General features: G+C 31.4%; 1 protein-coding gene across 8 annotated transcripts in view; it reads left to right on the top strand.

Moving 5' to 3' along the window:
• LOC143082486 (rho GTPase-activating protein 39-like) overlaps positions 1-14,791 on the top strand; it is an 81,394-nt gene that overhangs the window by 42,282 nt on the left and 24,321 nt on the right. For 7 of the 8 annotated variants that reach the window (XM_076258173.1, XM_076258170.1, XM_076258169.1 and 4 more), the window contains 3 exons: positions 2,782-2,920; positions 6,216-6,308; positions 12,174-12,257. In XM_076258173.1, coding sequence (XP_076114288.1) covers positions 2,782-2,920; positions 6,216-6,308; positions 12,174-12,257 — 316 coding nt within the window. Of the gene's footprint in view, positions 1-2,781; positions 2,921-4,932; positions 5,040-6,215; positions 6,309-12,173; positions 12,258-14,791 lie in introns of those variants that run through there. The other variant, XM_076258176.1, reaches the window with a different exon arrangement.

The following is a 14,791-nucleotide window of genomic DNA, read 5'->3' as shown; positions in this document are numbered from 1 at the left end:
ATCAACATAGACAATACCATAAAATAATTTGTTTTTGTATTGATGTTTTTTTTAAGGATGTTTGAAATTTTAGCTAAATTTTGTAATTTTGTCATGAAAATTGAACCCACAAATGATACTTGCAGAAAGATAAACATTCCTTTCTCCACCCATCTGCAGATTATATTGTTCATATTACAGTAAATACTTATATTAATTACTGTCAGATAACTTTGACCATGAGACAAAGCTATTTGTATGATTATTATAGGTAGTTTGCCTGGCAGAAATAAGATTCTGTAAGCATAATAGAGATGTTTATTATAAATAAGATTCTGTAAGCATAATAGAGATATTTATTATGGATAATGTCTTGTCATATACAGATAATCTATCAATTAGATATATGATGAGAAAAGGAGCAGATTTTATTGCTTGATGACCTCATTTAAAAACAGTAATATGCAGGCAATAATACTTCTTGTACCCAAGCAATAGTACTTCTTATACACAGCTGTCAATAGTTCTTGTAACTTGTGTTAATTTTGGAACCATGGGGTATAGTCTAGTCTTGAAGTCCTGTAAACAGCTTTATTTTGTGGAAAATCAAAGTCACATGTTTTATGTGGGAGTTATCTTTCTTAGACTGTAATTATAAAGATAACAGAACAGTATTTTAAAGTGCATTAGTAATTTGGTAGACATTTTCTGGAAAATTAACAACAAAATAGTTCTCAGTAGAATACTTAAAATATTCAACTTTATATAATGAAGATAAATGGTAAAAATGATGCGTTCTGGGATTAATAAATCTGATAGATATACTTTGATTAAACACATGGAAAACATGGCAATAAAAAATATATCCATCAAAATTTCTCATTATTAAATCAAGACTTCTTATATCAATTGGCAAAGTGTAAAATTCTGCGATTACCATGGGTGTATATTTTAGAAGCTACTGCATTTTAAGTTGTTGAAATTCTTAGTCCGCCAGATTTTTGGTAGGAAGTGTTATGTTTTACAGTATGCCTAAATGTTTCATTTCCTTTTTGTTATTAAATTTCGAGAGAGAAATTCAGAAGAAAATTGTCAAATCAACATCTATTAGTGAACACTGATTGAATTTAGTAGGAAGATTGAAGAAGGATTTATAATACATTTTGCCTATAGGGAGAATAATTTAGTACGTTTTTATCCATTTCTGCGGCAAATACCGTATCTAATTTAGGTCTAGTCTGCTATACATTGTCAGAATGATGTGGTACAATTAAGATAAACAGGAACATAATTTACTTTGTAGGTCTGCCCATATCCTGTAGAAAATTCAATATCTGTCCCAATTATCCTCTAATCTTTATTTATTATTCAAGCTTCCAAGGCTGACTATAATAAACAAAATGGATATTGTAGTGCATTATATTAGAGAGAATAATGTTTTGCTGCATTTTTAATGAATTGTGTTAAAATTTTTAGAGAAATGTATCAGTTTCTATTGGAGCCAGGCTGCCTAAATTGGAAAAAAAATCAGTTTTATAATGAATAGAATTATCCCAGAAACCTGAACTTCTGTAATTTTTCATTTACTCATTTTAAGATATTAAAATTGAGAACAAGTGCATACAAGGTTACTTTGCTGTTAACATAACTTGTGTAAGGAGATGTCTATTTAAAAGACTGGAAAATGGTAAAGACATGACTGATCTGAAAAAAGAAATTTATGCTGTACGAATTAGCTGTACGAATTATTCAGTTTCTGCAAAAATGTAATAGAGAAATTGTTACATGACGTAGACAGATATGAAAAAGAAATTACCCAAGAGAAAAAAAGAGAAAGAATATTAATTAAGAACTAAGTTACATAATCTCACTGTCACATCTGACGTAGTCATATATAATATTTACAGATTCATTTTTTTATCCGTAACTTTGTTTTGAGGCATGCATGAGGCGACTTTGAAGACATGCAAACTCATCAAGTATCAATTACTTATAAGATAAAACACAGACAATTTCCTCAGACAGTGAGAATATTTCCTTGTAGTCAGAAAAAACTGCCATAACATCTGTTTTGTAATGAAGAAAACAGCTGATTCCACACCCAGCCATGTTGATGCTGATGTCATTTTCACCTGTCTATCATTTTATCCGATGCATTGATTTGTGGGAATTAATTATTTATTTGGCTGTTTGTTCTTTAGATATGCAGAATATTGCATTGTAATATATTTGCTTTTATAAGCCTAACCTTATAAATTATAACAAGAATTAAAAAAAAACCCTGAACTCTGTCTCGGCTATCAGATCAATACAAGATTTTCTAATGATTTATTTTTCTTTGTTGCTGTACAAACAAAAAATGGAATTCCCACTGCACTCAGTCATTTTTATGTTGAAAAAGTAAATATTTACAAATCAAATTTGGATAAATGCAAAGCAATTTTTACCATATTTAAAAAAATCATTATGCAATTTCTAAAATGACTTAGGGGTTTTCCTTATACATTTTCTAGATTTGAAGTCCATTTCTTTTTAATTTTGTTCTGAGTTTAAAAAGTGACTAGCTTTTTGGCTGAAATAATTACATTTTATTTTGATCCTTTACACCAGACAAAATTAAATGATGAAATAAATCTGTATGCAAATTGTCCAATTTTCAAATTAGTTTGAACACTTTTGCTTTTATTATATTAAAAAAAATACACTTGACTGTAAATAATTTACTGATTATGTTGTCCCTCAATTACAAACCGTTTAGTATTTCAACCATTTCATGACCAAATTCTTTCTTTCTTTTTTTAGTAAGAAGACAGATAACAACCAGTGGTGGGAATTATTTGATCCAAATACATCCAGATTTTATTACTACAATGCTTCAAGTCAGAAAACTGTATGGCACAGACCTACTAACTGTGATATTATACCCCTAGCCAAGTTACAGGTAAGGTCCAAGTCAGAAAACTGTATGGCACAGACCTACAAACTGTGATATTATACCCCTAGCCAAGTTACAGGTAAGGTCCAAGTCAGAAAACTGTATGGCACAGACCTACTAACTGTGATATTATACCCCTAGCCAAGTTACAGGTAAGCTTCAAGTCGGAAGACTGTATGGCACAGACCTACTTACTGTGATATTATACCCCTAGCCAAGTTACATGTAAGGTCCAAGTCAGAAGACTGTATGGCACAGACCTACTAACTGTGATATTATACCCCTAGCCAAGTTACAGGTAAGGTCCAAGTCAGAAGACTGTATGGCACAGACCTACTAATTGTGATATTATACCCCTAGCCAAGTTACAGGTAAGGTCCAAGTCAGAAAACTGTATGGCACAGACCTACTAACTGTGATATTATACCCTTAGCCAAGTTACAGGTAAGGTCCAAATCAGAAAACTTTATGGCACAGACCTACTAACTGTGATATTATACCCTTAGCCAAGTTACAGGTAAGGTCCAAATAAAAAGTAAGTTTGGCATAGACCATTATACCCCTTATAGATCAGATCAAGGTCAGCCAGAAACTGGCATAGACCTAAAAGCTTTGATATCTTCCACCTATGCTTAGTCACAAGTAAGATCAAGTTCAAGAGATTGTCTGTCACAGGCCAATAAACTGTGAAAGCACTCTCTTTGCTATGATAGTACCAGGTTTATTAGAAAGACACTGGACATGTTTTACCTTGAATTTAGTTAAACATTGCCTGTTTTATAGTTCCCTGTCTGTGATTAATGTGGTACAGGTAATATGTTGGGAGTTCAGCAAACTCTCAAAGCTCTAAAGTTGTGAAATAACTTGAGCAATTAACATTAAACTTTATCTAAAATCACATAAAAAGATGTGTTGAAACTTTAAAAAATGTATTTTAATGATCTCAGTTAAGCTGTCTGACTATGAGCTTGAATTTAATCACCAATTTATTCATCAGTCTGCCTCTGCAGTTATAGTTAATTTTAAAATGCATATTGGAAAGTAAGATGTGAACAATAGAAATATGTCATAAATAGCATATGATGTAAAGAGGATACAACTATTCATTTCAAAGTTAAGTGAAGATACTAAGAAGTTAAGACCATGCCAATAATATCAAATGCTGGTATAAGTTTCCATATATATGACATATAATCTTGTATTACTGTGTTCTGATTTCTAAATTGAAAAACAATCTTTGACTTCACTTTAAAAAAAATAACAAATTACAGAATAAGTTTTGGAACCCATTGCGTATTGAGAAGGCATTTTTAAGATTTAATGGACGCTACATCAAATATTATTTATTAGTTGTTTGAAGTTTAATTTTGGAAAAAGCATGTTTTGTTTTAACCTGAAATCATGGTCAAATCTATTATTAGGTTTGAGTTATCTCCCCTCCATTGATAAAAATAAGACTATAAAGATAATTTACAAAATAGCTATGGTTAATGATGGACCTTGAATTCTTAAAGATAAATGATAATGTACCCTTTTAAGACAGGAAGTAATACAAAACTAGATTTATTGTGATCAATAATTAGGTTGTGGTTAGGTATGAGTCATCATCGGTTATAATACTGCAGATTTCTATAGTTTTTTGTTTGCTTTTCACCTTAGACCTTGGTGATTTGTTGACAAATATACTCATTGATATTATAATCCTGTTGCACACTATAATAGGGAAATTGAAAGGGGGACTTGAGCAGGAAATTATTATTTTTTGCTAAATTTGTATTGATCCATCGTATCTCTGTTTAAATATTCATGATAAAAATCCATTATCTCTTTATGTCAACTTTATACAGGTATATGATTTATTGAAATTATTAGCATTTAAGAAGGAAATAAAATGCAATGTAATTATTGTCTCAGGTTCCCTTATTTGCCACACTTAGTACCCCTATATTATAACAGTACTCTATGCACACCTTGTGGGTAGTTTATAGAGATGTAATGATATCTGAAATATAAGATAGTGGTTTTCTCCACAAACACCTGTTCAATGGATGATAAACGGAGTAGAAGATTTAGGTTACTACTATGGAATAAGATGTGTCCAGGATTGTGCTGCTGCTATTTATTTGTAAATATTTCAGTTATTTTCTTAAGTTATATTTATAGTATAAAGGTACAGTAGCAGTGATTGGGAAGAGTGCATTAGGCAGTGGTCTCTAGAATCAGTGATTAGGAAGAGTGCATTAGGCAGTGGTCTCTAGAATCAGTGATTAGGAAGAGTGCATTAGGCAGTGGTCTCTAGAATCAGTGATTAGGAAGAGTGCATTAGGCAGTGGTCTCTAGAATCAGTGATTAGGAAGAGTGCATTAGGCAGTGGTCTCTAGAATCAGTGATTAGGAAGAGTGCATTAGGCAGTGGTCTCTAGAATCAGTGATTAGGAAGAGTGCATTTGGCAGTGGTCTCTAGAATCAGTGATTAGGAAGAGTGCATTAGGCAGTGGTCTCTAGAATCAGTGATTAGGAAGAGTGCATTAGGCAGTGGTCTCTGGAATCATCTTAATGAGATAGATAGATTCATTTGAGGAATGGTTGTTTAATATATACCATAGCAAAGGATATTCAGAGGAAAACATGATAATGTGATATGTATATAAACCCTGCTTGGTAATAGTCGACAGGCTGAGCCTGGTTTTTAATGGGCTAGTTCACAATGTCAACCTACCAGGAAACATTATTTTCTTACTGTTGGTCGACCAGTCTTTGCTCTTACTTCTAAATGCTGTATGCTTAAAAGAGAGGTAGCAAATGCCAATCAGAAGTGGATTTAGGGGGGGCAGTGTGCCCAGGGCCCCTTTTTCTGGGAAAAATTTGGTCGATTATACAGGGAATAACTGGAGCATGGCTGGAGTTGGACCCCTCTTAGGTAGTCAGTTGGCCCCCAGTTATGAAAATTTCTGGATCTGCCACTGCCAATTATCAAGTCTTTGGTTTGACTCAGCAAGATTTGAACACACTTTCTTCTGCACACTAGGCAAGCATGAGACCAGTCATTAAGGTGAATGATTTTATGACTTTGGGTCTGTCTACTCAAGTCAGTGTGGACTCAACATCATGTTACTGTAAAGCTATAACTTCTGAGATTTGAATAACTAATGTCCATTATCTTATGCATCCCAATCATTGCTACACATTTACAGCTAAGATTACAGGAAAATTGTGTAGATGGTTTCTAACCTTGTACAGTTAATATTAACTTTTATGTATCCTTCAAGAATTCATAGATATTTCCTTTCTTTTATTTGTAGACCTTGAAACAGAACACAGAAGTAAGAAATGAGGATTTAGACAGGTTGTCCTCCAAACGAGAAATATCTACACAAACTCCAGTGGCACAAACAGTAAGTACATGTATTAACATCTGTTATTATAATCAATCTTTGATTGGCTTTTTCTTGATGAACATTCAGTTATATTCATGTATATTCTGAAAGTACTGTATGCCATTATATTCATGTATATTCTGAAAGTACTGTATGCCATTATATTCATGTATATTCTGAAAGTACTGTATGCCATTATATTCATGTATATTCTGAAAGTACTGTATGCCATTATATTCATGTATATTCTGAAAGTACTGTATGCCATTATATTCATGTATATTCTGAAAGTACTGTATGCCATTATATTCATGTATATTCTGAAAGTACTGTATGCCAGGAAAAATCTACCAGTAGATGATAATATTGATATTGATGATATCTCACAGTGAGGTAATGTATTTTAATTGCAAACACTGTTTTATTACATAAAAACCAACAGATTTTTTTTTTTATATAAGAGTTGTTCTTTTGTTTCTTTGGGAGTTGGGTCCATTTCTAAGTAAACCTGGTTTTTTTTCTGCAATACATAAGAAGAAATGGTGTGGAAAAATTTGGTTTGTTTTAAAATAAATTATTTATTTTTGATGAATGCATCAAGAAATGCTAAGTATTTTAAGTAAGATTAGTTTAGTAAATCTATCTAAATCAAAAGAAACAGCTTTATGTTGCCTTATTTTAGTTCCCATTCAGACTATGACAAAATAAAATATTAAAATAAAAGTAAGAAAAAACTATGACAGGAGGAACAAAGTTGGAATCTTTGAAACAAGTCAAAAAGAGTTATGTCCCTTGTGCTGTAAATATGTTGGCAAGCAACTCCATGCTTACTAAATAAAATTGCAAACAATAAAATAAAACGCAAAGTCTGCAAGATAATTTTCTAAGATAAGATTTTATGTTTATTATCTTTCAAAGTTGGTAATTTCACAGTTTCTTGAAAGCTTGAACAAATAACTTTTCTTGATGTTTTTTACTTAAAATTGGAAACATTTCACTGAAGTGATAAGTACTTTGATTTTACAAGATTATCAACTTTTTATCTTTTTATTTAAATCAGGAATTTAATATTGTAATGTTGATTTGATATTCAAAAGAACAAGCATGCTACTTCATTGATTGAGATTATAAAAGGGGGTTGTTAAGATCTCAAAAACCTAGTTTGACCCCACAACATGTTTATGAGCCTGTACCAGGTCGGTAACCTCAGTGTAAGTGGTTGTTTTACTTAATATTTACTGGTATCTTGATTGGATTTTTTAAAGTAGGAAAATTTGAGGTTGATGGCTGATCTTTGATAGTCTTTGTTTAATTCATTTTCAGTTTTTCTTGAACTATGGGAAATTAAAAAATTTGGTGCAAGTCTATTGTTGAAAACTGTGCAAAGACGACCTCTAGATGTCTTTTGGTTATTTGTGTTAATGGGTTGCTGTCTCTTTGACATGTACCCCACATTAACTTTGAGTCATAAGTAAAATTGAAATTTTCTACCATTAAAAGTATTTTACATACTAGTATTCATAATACTACGGTTATCCTTCATGAAACCAGTTGGTAAATGGCTGAATTTTGACAAAATTAAGAAGTGATCTTGAAAAACCCAAGTGACCATTTGACCACCATACTTTTCCAACAAAAGTTCCATTCATAGAGCACTAACCTTTTAGAGATTTGTTATAGCTACTAAAGATCATATGTGTATAAAACAGAAGCCAAGTTGCATTGATAGGCTGCTGTATAAATATAGTTACATGTGAAATCTTTGCATGCGATAAGTATTGACACTTTGGTCCTGATCTTTATAAGTTACATGTTATAACTTATGTTTTACCATGTAGGCTTTTATGAAATAGATAGAACAATGTTGGTTTTTTTTTAAGTTCCTGATCTAATCACATTAAATGGCAGATATGTCCCTTCATGCGTACTTAAAGATTATTGTTAACAATAGAAACTTGAAATAGATTAGATATTTTTGTCATGTACAGATTGAATCTTAATAAATGGATAACAAATGCATAACAGTTTCCTGTTAAAACAAACAATAAATTTTACAGATTTTCTTCTTGGAATGGGTTAGGCAGTTAATGTGGAACAGAATTTTTTGTAAATTACACCAATATGTCATAATGCTTTACCAGTAGTAAGATACAATTGCTGAAAGACCCCCCTTTTAAATTATTGAAATCTATCTTTTTGCATTAACCATTATACATATATTGGTGTAAATCAGTTGGACCAATTGGGACATTGGACCACTGTATATTAAACTTATATAGATCAAATGTATATGTGGGGGCAGGTTATCATTGAAATGGCTATGATTGTTTTAACAATCTTTGATTAATCTGATAAAATACTTATATAATTTTTTTTTGAGGAGCTTAATGAACAAATTCCAGATACTGTGGACTAATGATTTGGCATTTGCTGGTGAGGAATGTTTGTGTGACAATTAACATTTGTAGGGTACATTTTTTTATGGATTTCATGCATATAGGTAAATCATAATTTTAATTGGTCTACATTGTACAAATTCCTGTAGGCGGGTATGCAGAACTTGTCAAAATCACAAAAACTGGTACCTTTATATAAATCCACACACACTGGCAAAACGGACTACCTTAACTTTCCAACAATTATTTGTAATACATTTTCCATAGGATATAAGTGGTATTCCATATTTCTTTTCTTTAAGATTGCAGAAATTAGTAATAAATTGGTAGCAGTGTCTATTACTAGAAATGTCAGCGTTGAATAACAGCATTAAAATATGTACATGGTCATGCAGCAAAAGTTGGTTAAAAAATGCAGTTGGGAAAAAAAAACCTCTTATTTATTTCACTTATCGGGAAAGGCATTTTTTAAAAGGCTCCTTAGCTAACAAACTTAAGATTGGTATAAATCCACTTAGAAGGCTCAAAATACCATCGGCATCTTGGGTTCAAAAGTTGCCAGGAAAAAGTAAACAAATAACTACGCTCTTGTAACCTATATAAAAACATTGTTTGAAATAGAAGTATTGTCCTCATGTGATATTTATAAATTATAAACGATTTACAATAAATGTAAATTATATAGTACACATGTATAGGAATACAGATTGTATGAATCATACAAATATTTCAGGGCGTTACATGCAAATAAAGTTTGGTTGATGTGACAAAGTTTTGAAATTAATGTTTGTACATGTAAAATCCATTATGTCATATCATTATATTTTCTCCTTGCTGATGTTGTAAAGTATATGTCAGTTGGAAAATAGCTGTTGGGAGGAAAATAATGATAAAATGATTGGTAAATTTAATAGTTTGTTCAAATGAAAATAGCTTTAACAGATCGGTGAAAATGAAAAATTAAACTACTCTATAATATTGGGATAAGGCAACAGTTTCTTGTTTCTATGTTTCATAGAGAAAAAGGTTCAAATTAATTAATTGAAATTAATAGCAAAAATTGTTTAATGCATACTTTGGTGGGGACCATACTTACTTTCATACAATGAGGTGATTTTGAGGTCACCATGTCAAAGGTCAAGGTAGATTACTAAAATTAGACTGAAATTTTGAGAGAACAAGGTGTTTTGCGGATGCTTAATCAGATACAAAATATGGAATTGCAAACTATTTTGGATATACGGTCAAATATATTAAAAGAAAGATACCAATGAATTTCTAAGGTCAAGGTAAAAGTTATTAAATATTACTGAAATTTGAACAGAAAAAGTGTTCTAGGATGCCTTATATGGGATTGCAATCTTGATTGGATATGTGGTCTTCTATAGTTAAAGGTTAAGGGGAAGATCCTTATTGATTTTCCAGTCACTTGGTCTAAGGTCAAGGTCAAATAAGATATGTTTTTGTGTTAGACAGTATAACTATGTAAAATTGTGATTAATGAGGGTATGGTGAGAGATTTGGGGCTATGTGAGCTTGCTCACTAAGGCTTTTTCATGGTAGAAATAATGATAAATGATGATCCGACTAAAATGCTACTGTTAGAATGAATTGTTGTATTTCTATTTCTTTGACAAATGATCTTTTTTTTCAACAAAAAGCAACCTAGCATGGCAGATTATGATTCATATAAATTGTATACATCTAAATGTAATCAAAAGGTCACAAATTATAATCATAGGTAATTTATAGTAAAACTGATTTACACTTTTGATGTTTATGCTAATAGATAAACCACAAAAATTATATAAGCATCTATCTATTGAGTAAAACAACCTGTCATATACAATATACATCAAATTAACATAAACATATGGGCAGTTAATACAAAGGGATACTAGAGGTATCAGAAAGGCAGATGTGATCAGGGATAACACAGGATTTAATTTAGTCTGATCACTGCTTGATTAGTGATCTACTATATTTTGACAAGTATCCATCCCCCAGGGGGAGGTTATCAGAAAAATGGATAGTTACATGTGGTATCTTACATGTAGTAAAGACAGATGTTTATGTGTGATAAAATACTCTATTCTTTTAAGACGTCATTCAGACAAAAAATTAGGAGGTGAAAAGTGCGGAATTGTTTCAATAATGAGATAGAAGTTACTGATTACATTCCTGTTATGTGTATTGGCTTGACATTAGAAGTTTTTTTGTGTAATAAATAATTACTTAGTGTTATTTATGTTTGCATTCTTCTCTCTAACAAGTGTCTGAAGTTAAGTTTGGTTTGAGATAGACATTCAAATGGATTGAATATGGATCAAATTATTGGAAGTTAGAAGTGAGGAGTCGTGACATGGTTCACATGAGCTAATTGTGTCTGAATTGTATAAAGGATATATTGATAGTAATCTAAGAACTGGATTGTGTATCAGATACAAGATCATTGTATTAGAATAAGATTTGTTTGCTGATTTTTGTAATTTTTCTTACTTTAATTGTTTAAGGTGTGATTTAAATATTTTAAGTCAAGAGTTTCATATTTAAAAGTGTTTGTATAAAAAGGAAGAAGTTCTTAATTCTATTGTAAAAGTGCTCGACATTGACAAATACTTTGAATAATATAAATATAAGATAATAAAGAAATTCCATAGCACATATTATATAACAAATTTAAACATTTATAATAATTTAAACCGTTTATGAGGTTGTGTACAGTTAACATGTTATAATAGTGCATGTTTTTCAAGGACATGTTTGTGTTAAAACACGGGACATTGTTGTAAATTCCGGAGGAAAGGATAAGGAAGGATGTATTAATAATTTGTGAAATACTACAGATATGGGGATTATAAAGTCAACATAGTCAACTAATACAGAAACAAGAAACTTTATCATTTATCTAGTACGACCCAGCTACCGCTGGAGTCAAAGTATCATGTGACTTGTAAATATGATAACTGACGAGATATATTTAAAAAGGAAATAAGAGAAGATCATGAAACTTTCATATATTAGCATTTAAAAAATGATGTAGATATTTACTTTGAAGAAGAATTATGCTGAGTTGAGATTATGATTACATGATAGTTCAAGTGGATATTTATCGAGAAGAATACCAAAGGGAGACTACTGATAAGAAACATGCTTTTAACTGTAACTGTTATTAGCATATATACCTAAATTGGATATAAATGACTGTTCATACTAATTGGATATTTATAACATTAGGAAAATATATTTATAGAATGGAAATTTTATTAAAGGTTTTGGCTCCTTACATTTAATAAGATATTTAAAATCTATGCAGTGTGGGGAAGCTAATAGGACTAGTGTTATTTGCGTCCACATGAGGGATTATATACAGGTGATGGGAGTTGGTGATTTTACTGCAAGGAAAACATTATATCTGGAATTAACAATTAGTCTCTTTCTTATATTAGCTCCCTTATTTTACATTTTATATGTTTTCTGTTTAAAGAGACGAGAACATCCCAAGAATATACGGACTGGTTCCATCAAAAGTGGAGGAGCACCACAAACAAGTCCTAATGTCTCACGCAAGGTAAGTTTTCATACTCTGACTATTGTTTTTTATGCCCCACCTACGATAGTAGAGGGGTATTATGTTTTCTCGTCTGTGCCTCCGTTCGTCCGTCCGCTTCAGGTTAAAGTTTTTGGTCAAGGTAGTTTTTGAAGAAGTCGAAGTCCAATCAACTTGAAACTTAGTACACTTGTTCCCCATGATATGATCTTTCTAATTTTAATGCCAAATTATAGTTTTGACCCCAATTTCATGGTCCACTGAACATAGAAAATGATAGTGCGAAGTTCAGGTTAAAGTTTTTGGTCAAGGTAGTTTTTGATGAAGTTAAAGTTACATCAACTTGAAACTTAGTACACATGTTCCCTATGATATGATCTTTCTAATTTTAATTCCAAATTAAAGTTTTGACCCCAATTTCATGGTCCACTGTACATAGAAAATGATAGTGCGAGTGGGGCATTCGTGTACTATGGACACATTCTTGTTGTTTCTTGTTTTTATATAGATTGGACCGTTGGTTTTCCCGTTTGAATGGTTTTATACTTGTAATTTTTTGGGGACCCTTTATAGCTTGCTGTTTCGGTGTGAGCCAAGGCACCATGTTAAAGGCCGTACCTTGACCTATAATGGTTTACTTTAATAAATTGTTACTTGGATGGAGAGTTGTCTCATTGGCACTCATACCACATCTTCCTATATCTATATTCATTGCATTCGTAGATATAATAGTCTTCTGTGTTCTTCATTAAAAACATAGCAAACTTCCCATCGGATTATATCCCTTGATTTATACATTCAGATATCTGAATGGGACCTTAGTCTTATATTGTCCTTTGCATTATTTGAGTTTGGACCTGTGATTTAAACTTAATACATGTAGTCACTTGTCCATGCAATACCAAACCAAAATTAGATCTAATCAAGATAATGAACAAGATAGTTGAAGCTAAACATAAACATTACCATAGTTTATGCTAATTTATGCAAATGTGCTATACTCTACTTACTGCTGAAGTGAGTTTATTGTCAAAGTAGGTCACAAGAATGTGAACTAGATGAAGATTGGTTTAATATATGCTTCTGAAGTTTGGTAGACTACTATTTGAATTAAAAATTTTTGGTTCAAATCTTGAAATATTCATTGACCTATTCTTTGAGACCCAGACAGTTTTAATGATGTTTTATAGTGTTGCTAGGTTTTAGAAGACCAACCACAAATCAAAGAATACATTTGATACAAATGGAAGTTTTTAACGACCTTGACTGGCTATACAGCCCTTGCACGGTCGGCTACATTTGATACTACAGCAGGTTGTTTTATCGGAACATGGAATAAATTCTGAATTCTGAAAACTTGGGTCTGAAACTATTTTGGTTAATTGCATGGATCTCACATTATGGTTATGTTATGTTTTTTAGAGAGGAAAATTTTTTAGATATCATAGTAATCTGTTTTGTTTGAGTACTTTTAGTCAATAGTATAAGTCTCACAGTCTCTCCAGTAATGTCAGATCGAAATTTATTTGGGCATTATTCAAGACTGATACCTTACACTATTCAAAATATATTGTAGATTAGGTACTGGTACTACAAATAAAAATAACTCTAAACACAAAATTAATTAAATTTGATTGAGGAAACAAAGCAAAACAATACGGAAGAAATTATATTTGAAAAAATAAAATCCCTCTTAAATGTCACAATGTTTTCCTTTTCCCTTTATCTTTGAAGTTTAAAATAATTATTATTAAAAAGAAAACAAATTGTACTCTTACTTTTATTTATAAATACAACATGTGGTTAAAGTATACATATTCAACAGATATATGAGAAAGTATTGTCATTGGTCAACTCAAGGGTGCACACATATTTTTCACTTTTAAACTTTAACACTACAGAGGTCACTGATCTTTAATTTAAAGGTCAATTATGATTACTCTGTGGGACCTTGGTTTATCTTTTCAATTACCCTCTTAATGTTTAATTGATGACTTCTATAGTAACTCATAGCTGGGGAAAATATAACTTACTAACCACTTAATATTGGGATTCTCCATCTCTTCAAAAGATCAAAACTAACACAAAGCTGTAAATTATCTGTTTATTGGCTTTAAAATGACAGGATAACAACTTAAGTATAAATGTAGACACCATCAAAATAAATTACTTATTATTATTTTGACTGATAAAAATAGTTGTTTTGCCTGAGTTTCCCAGTTCTTTAAGAGGACCTTGTTCTGTAGTCAGTTCAAATCCTGATGGTGTTGATATAAAAAAAAAACTTATCTAAAAAAACAATTCACATTTCCAGTTTAAAACAAGGTTTTGTTGTCCTCTATTGCATGATGATATACGTGATATATATCCCTCTGTCTGTCCTTCAATCTGTAACACAACAATACTTAGAAAGCAGTCGACATCAGCTATCTTGCCTAGTCCCCTTCAGCTAATAACTTTTTAATGCTTTGAATGGTATAATACAGCTTGACAGTATTTTGCTTCCCACCACCAAAGGGTATGTTACTTATGAGGATGGCCTTTCTGCTAGGTCA

This window comes from Mytilus galloprovincialis, chromosome 7 (assembly GCF_965363235.1).
Source record: "Mytilus galloprovincialis chromosome 7, xbMytGall1.hap1.1, whole genome shotgun sequence".
Classification (NCBI taxonomy): Eukaryota; Metazoa; Mollusca; class Bivalvia; order Mytilida; family Mytilidae; genus Mytilus; species Mytilus galloprovincialis.
Note: the sequence above shows the minus strand (reverse complement) of the source record. Positions and strands in the feature narration are given on the sequence as shown.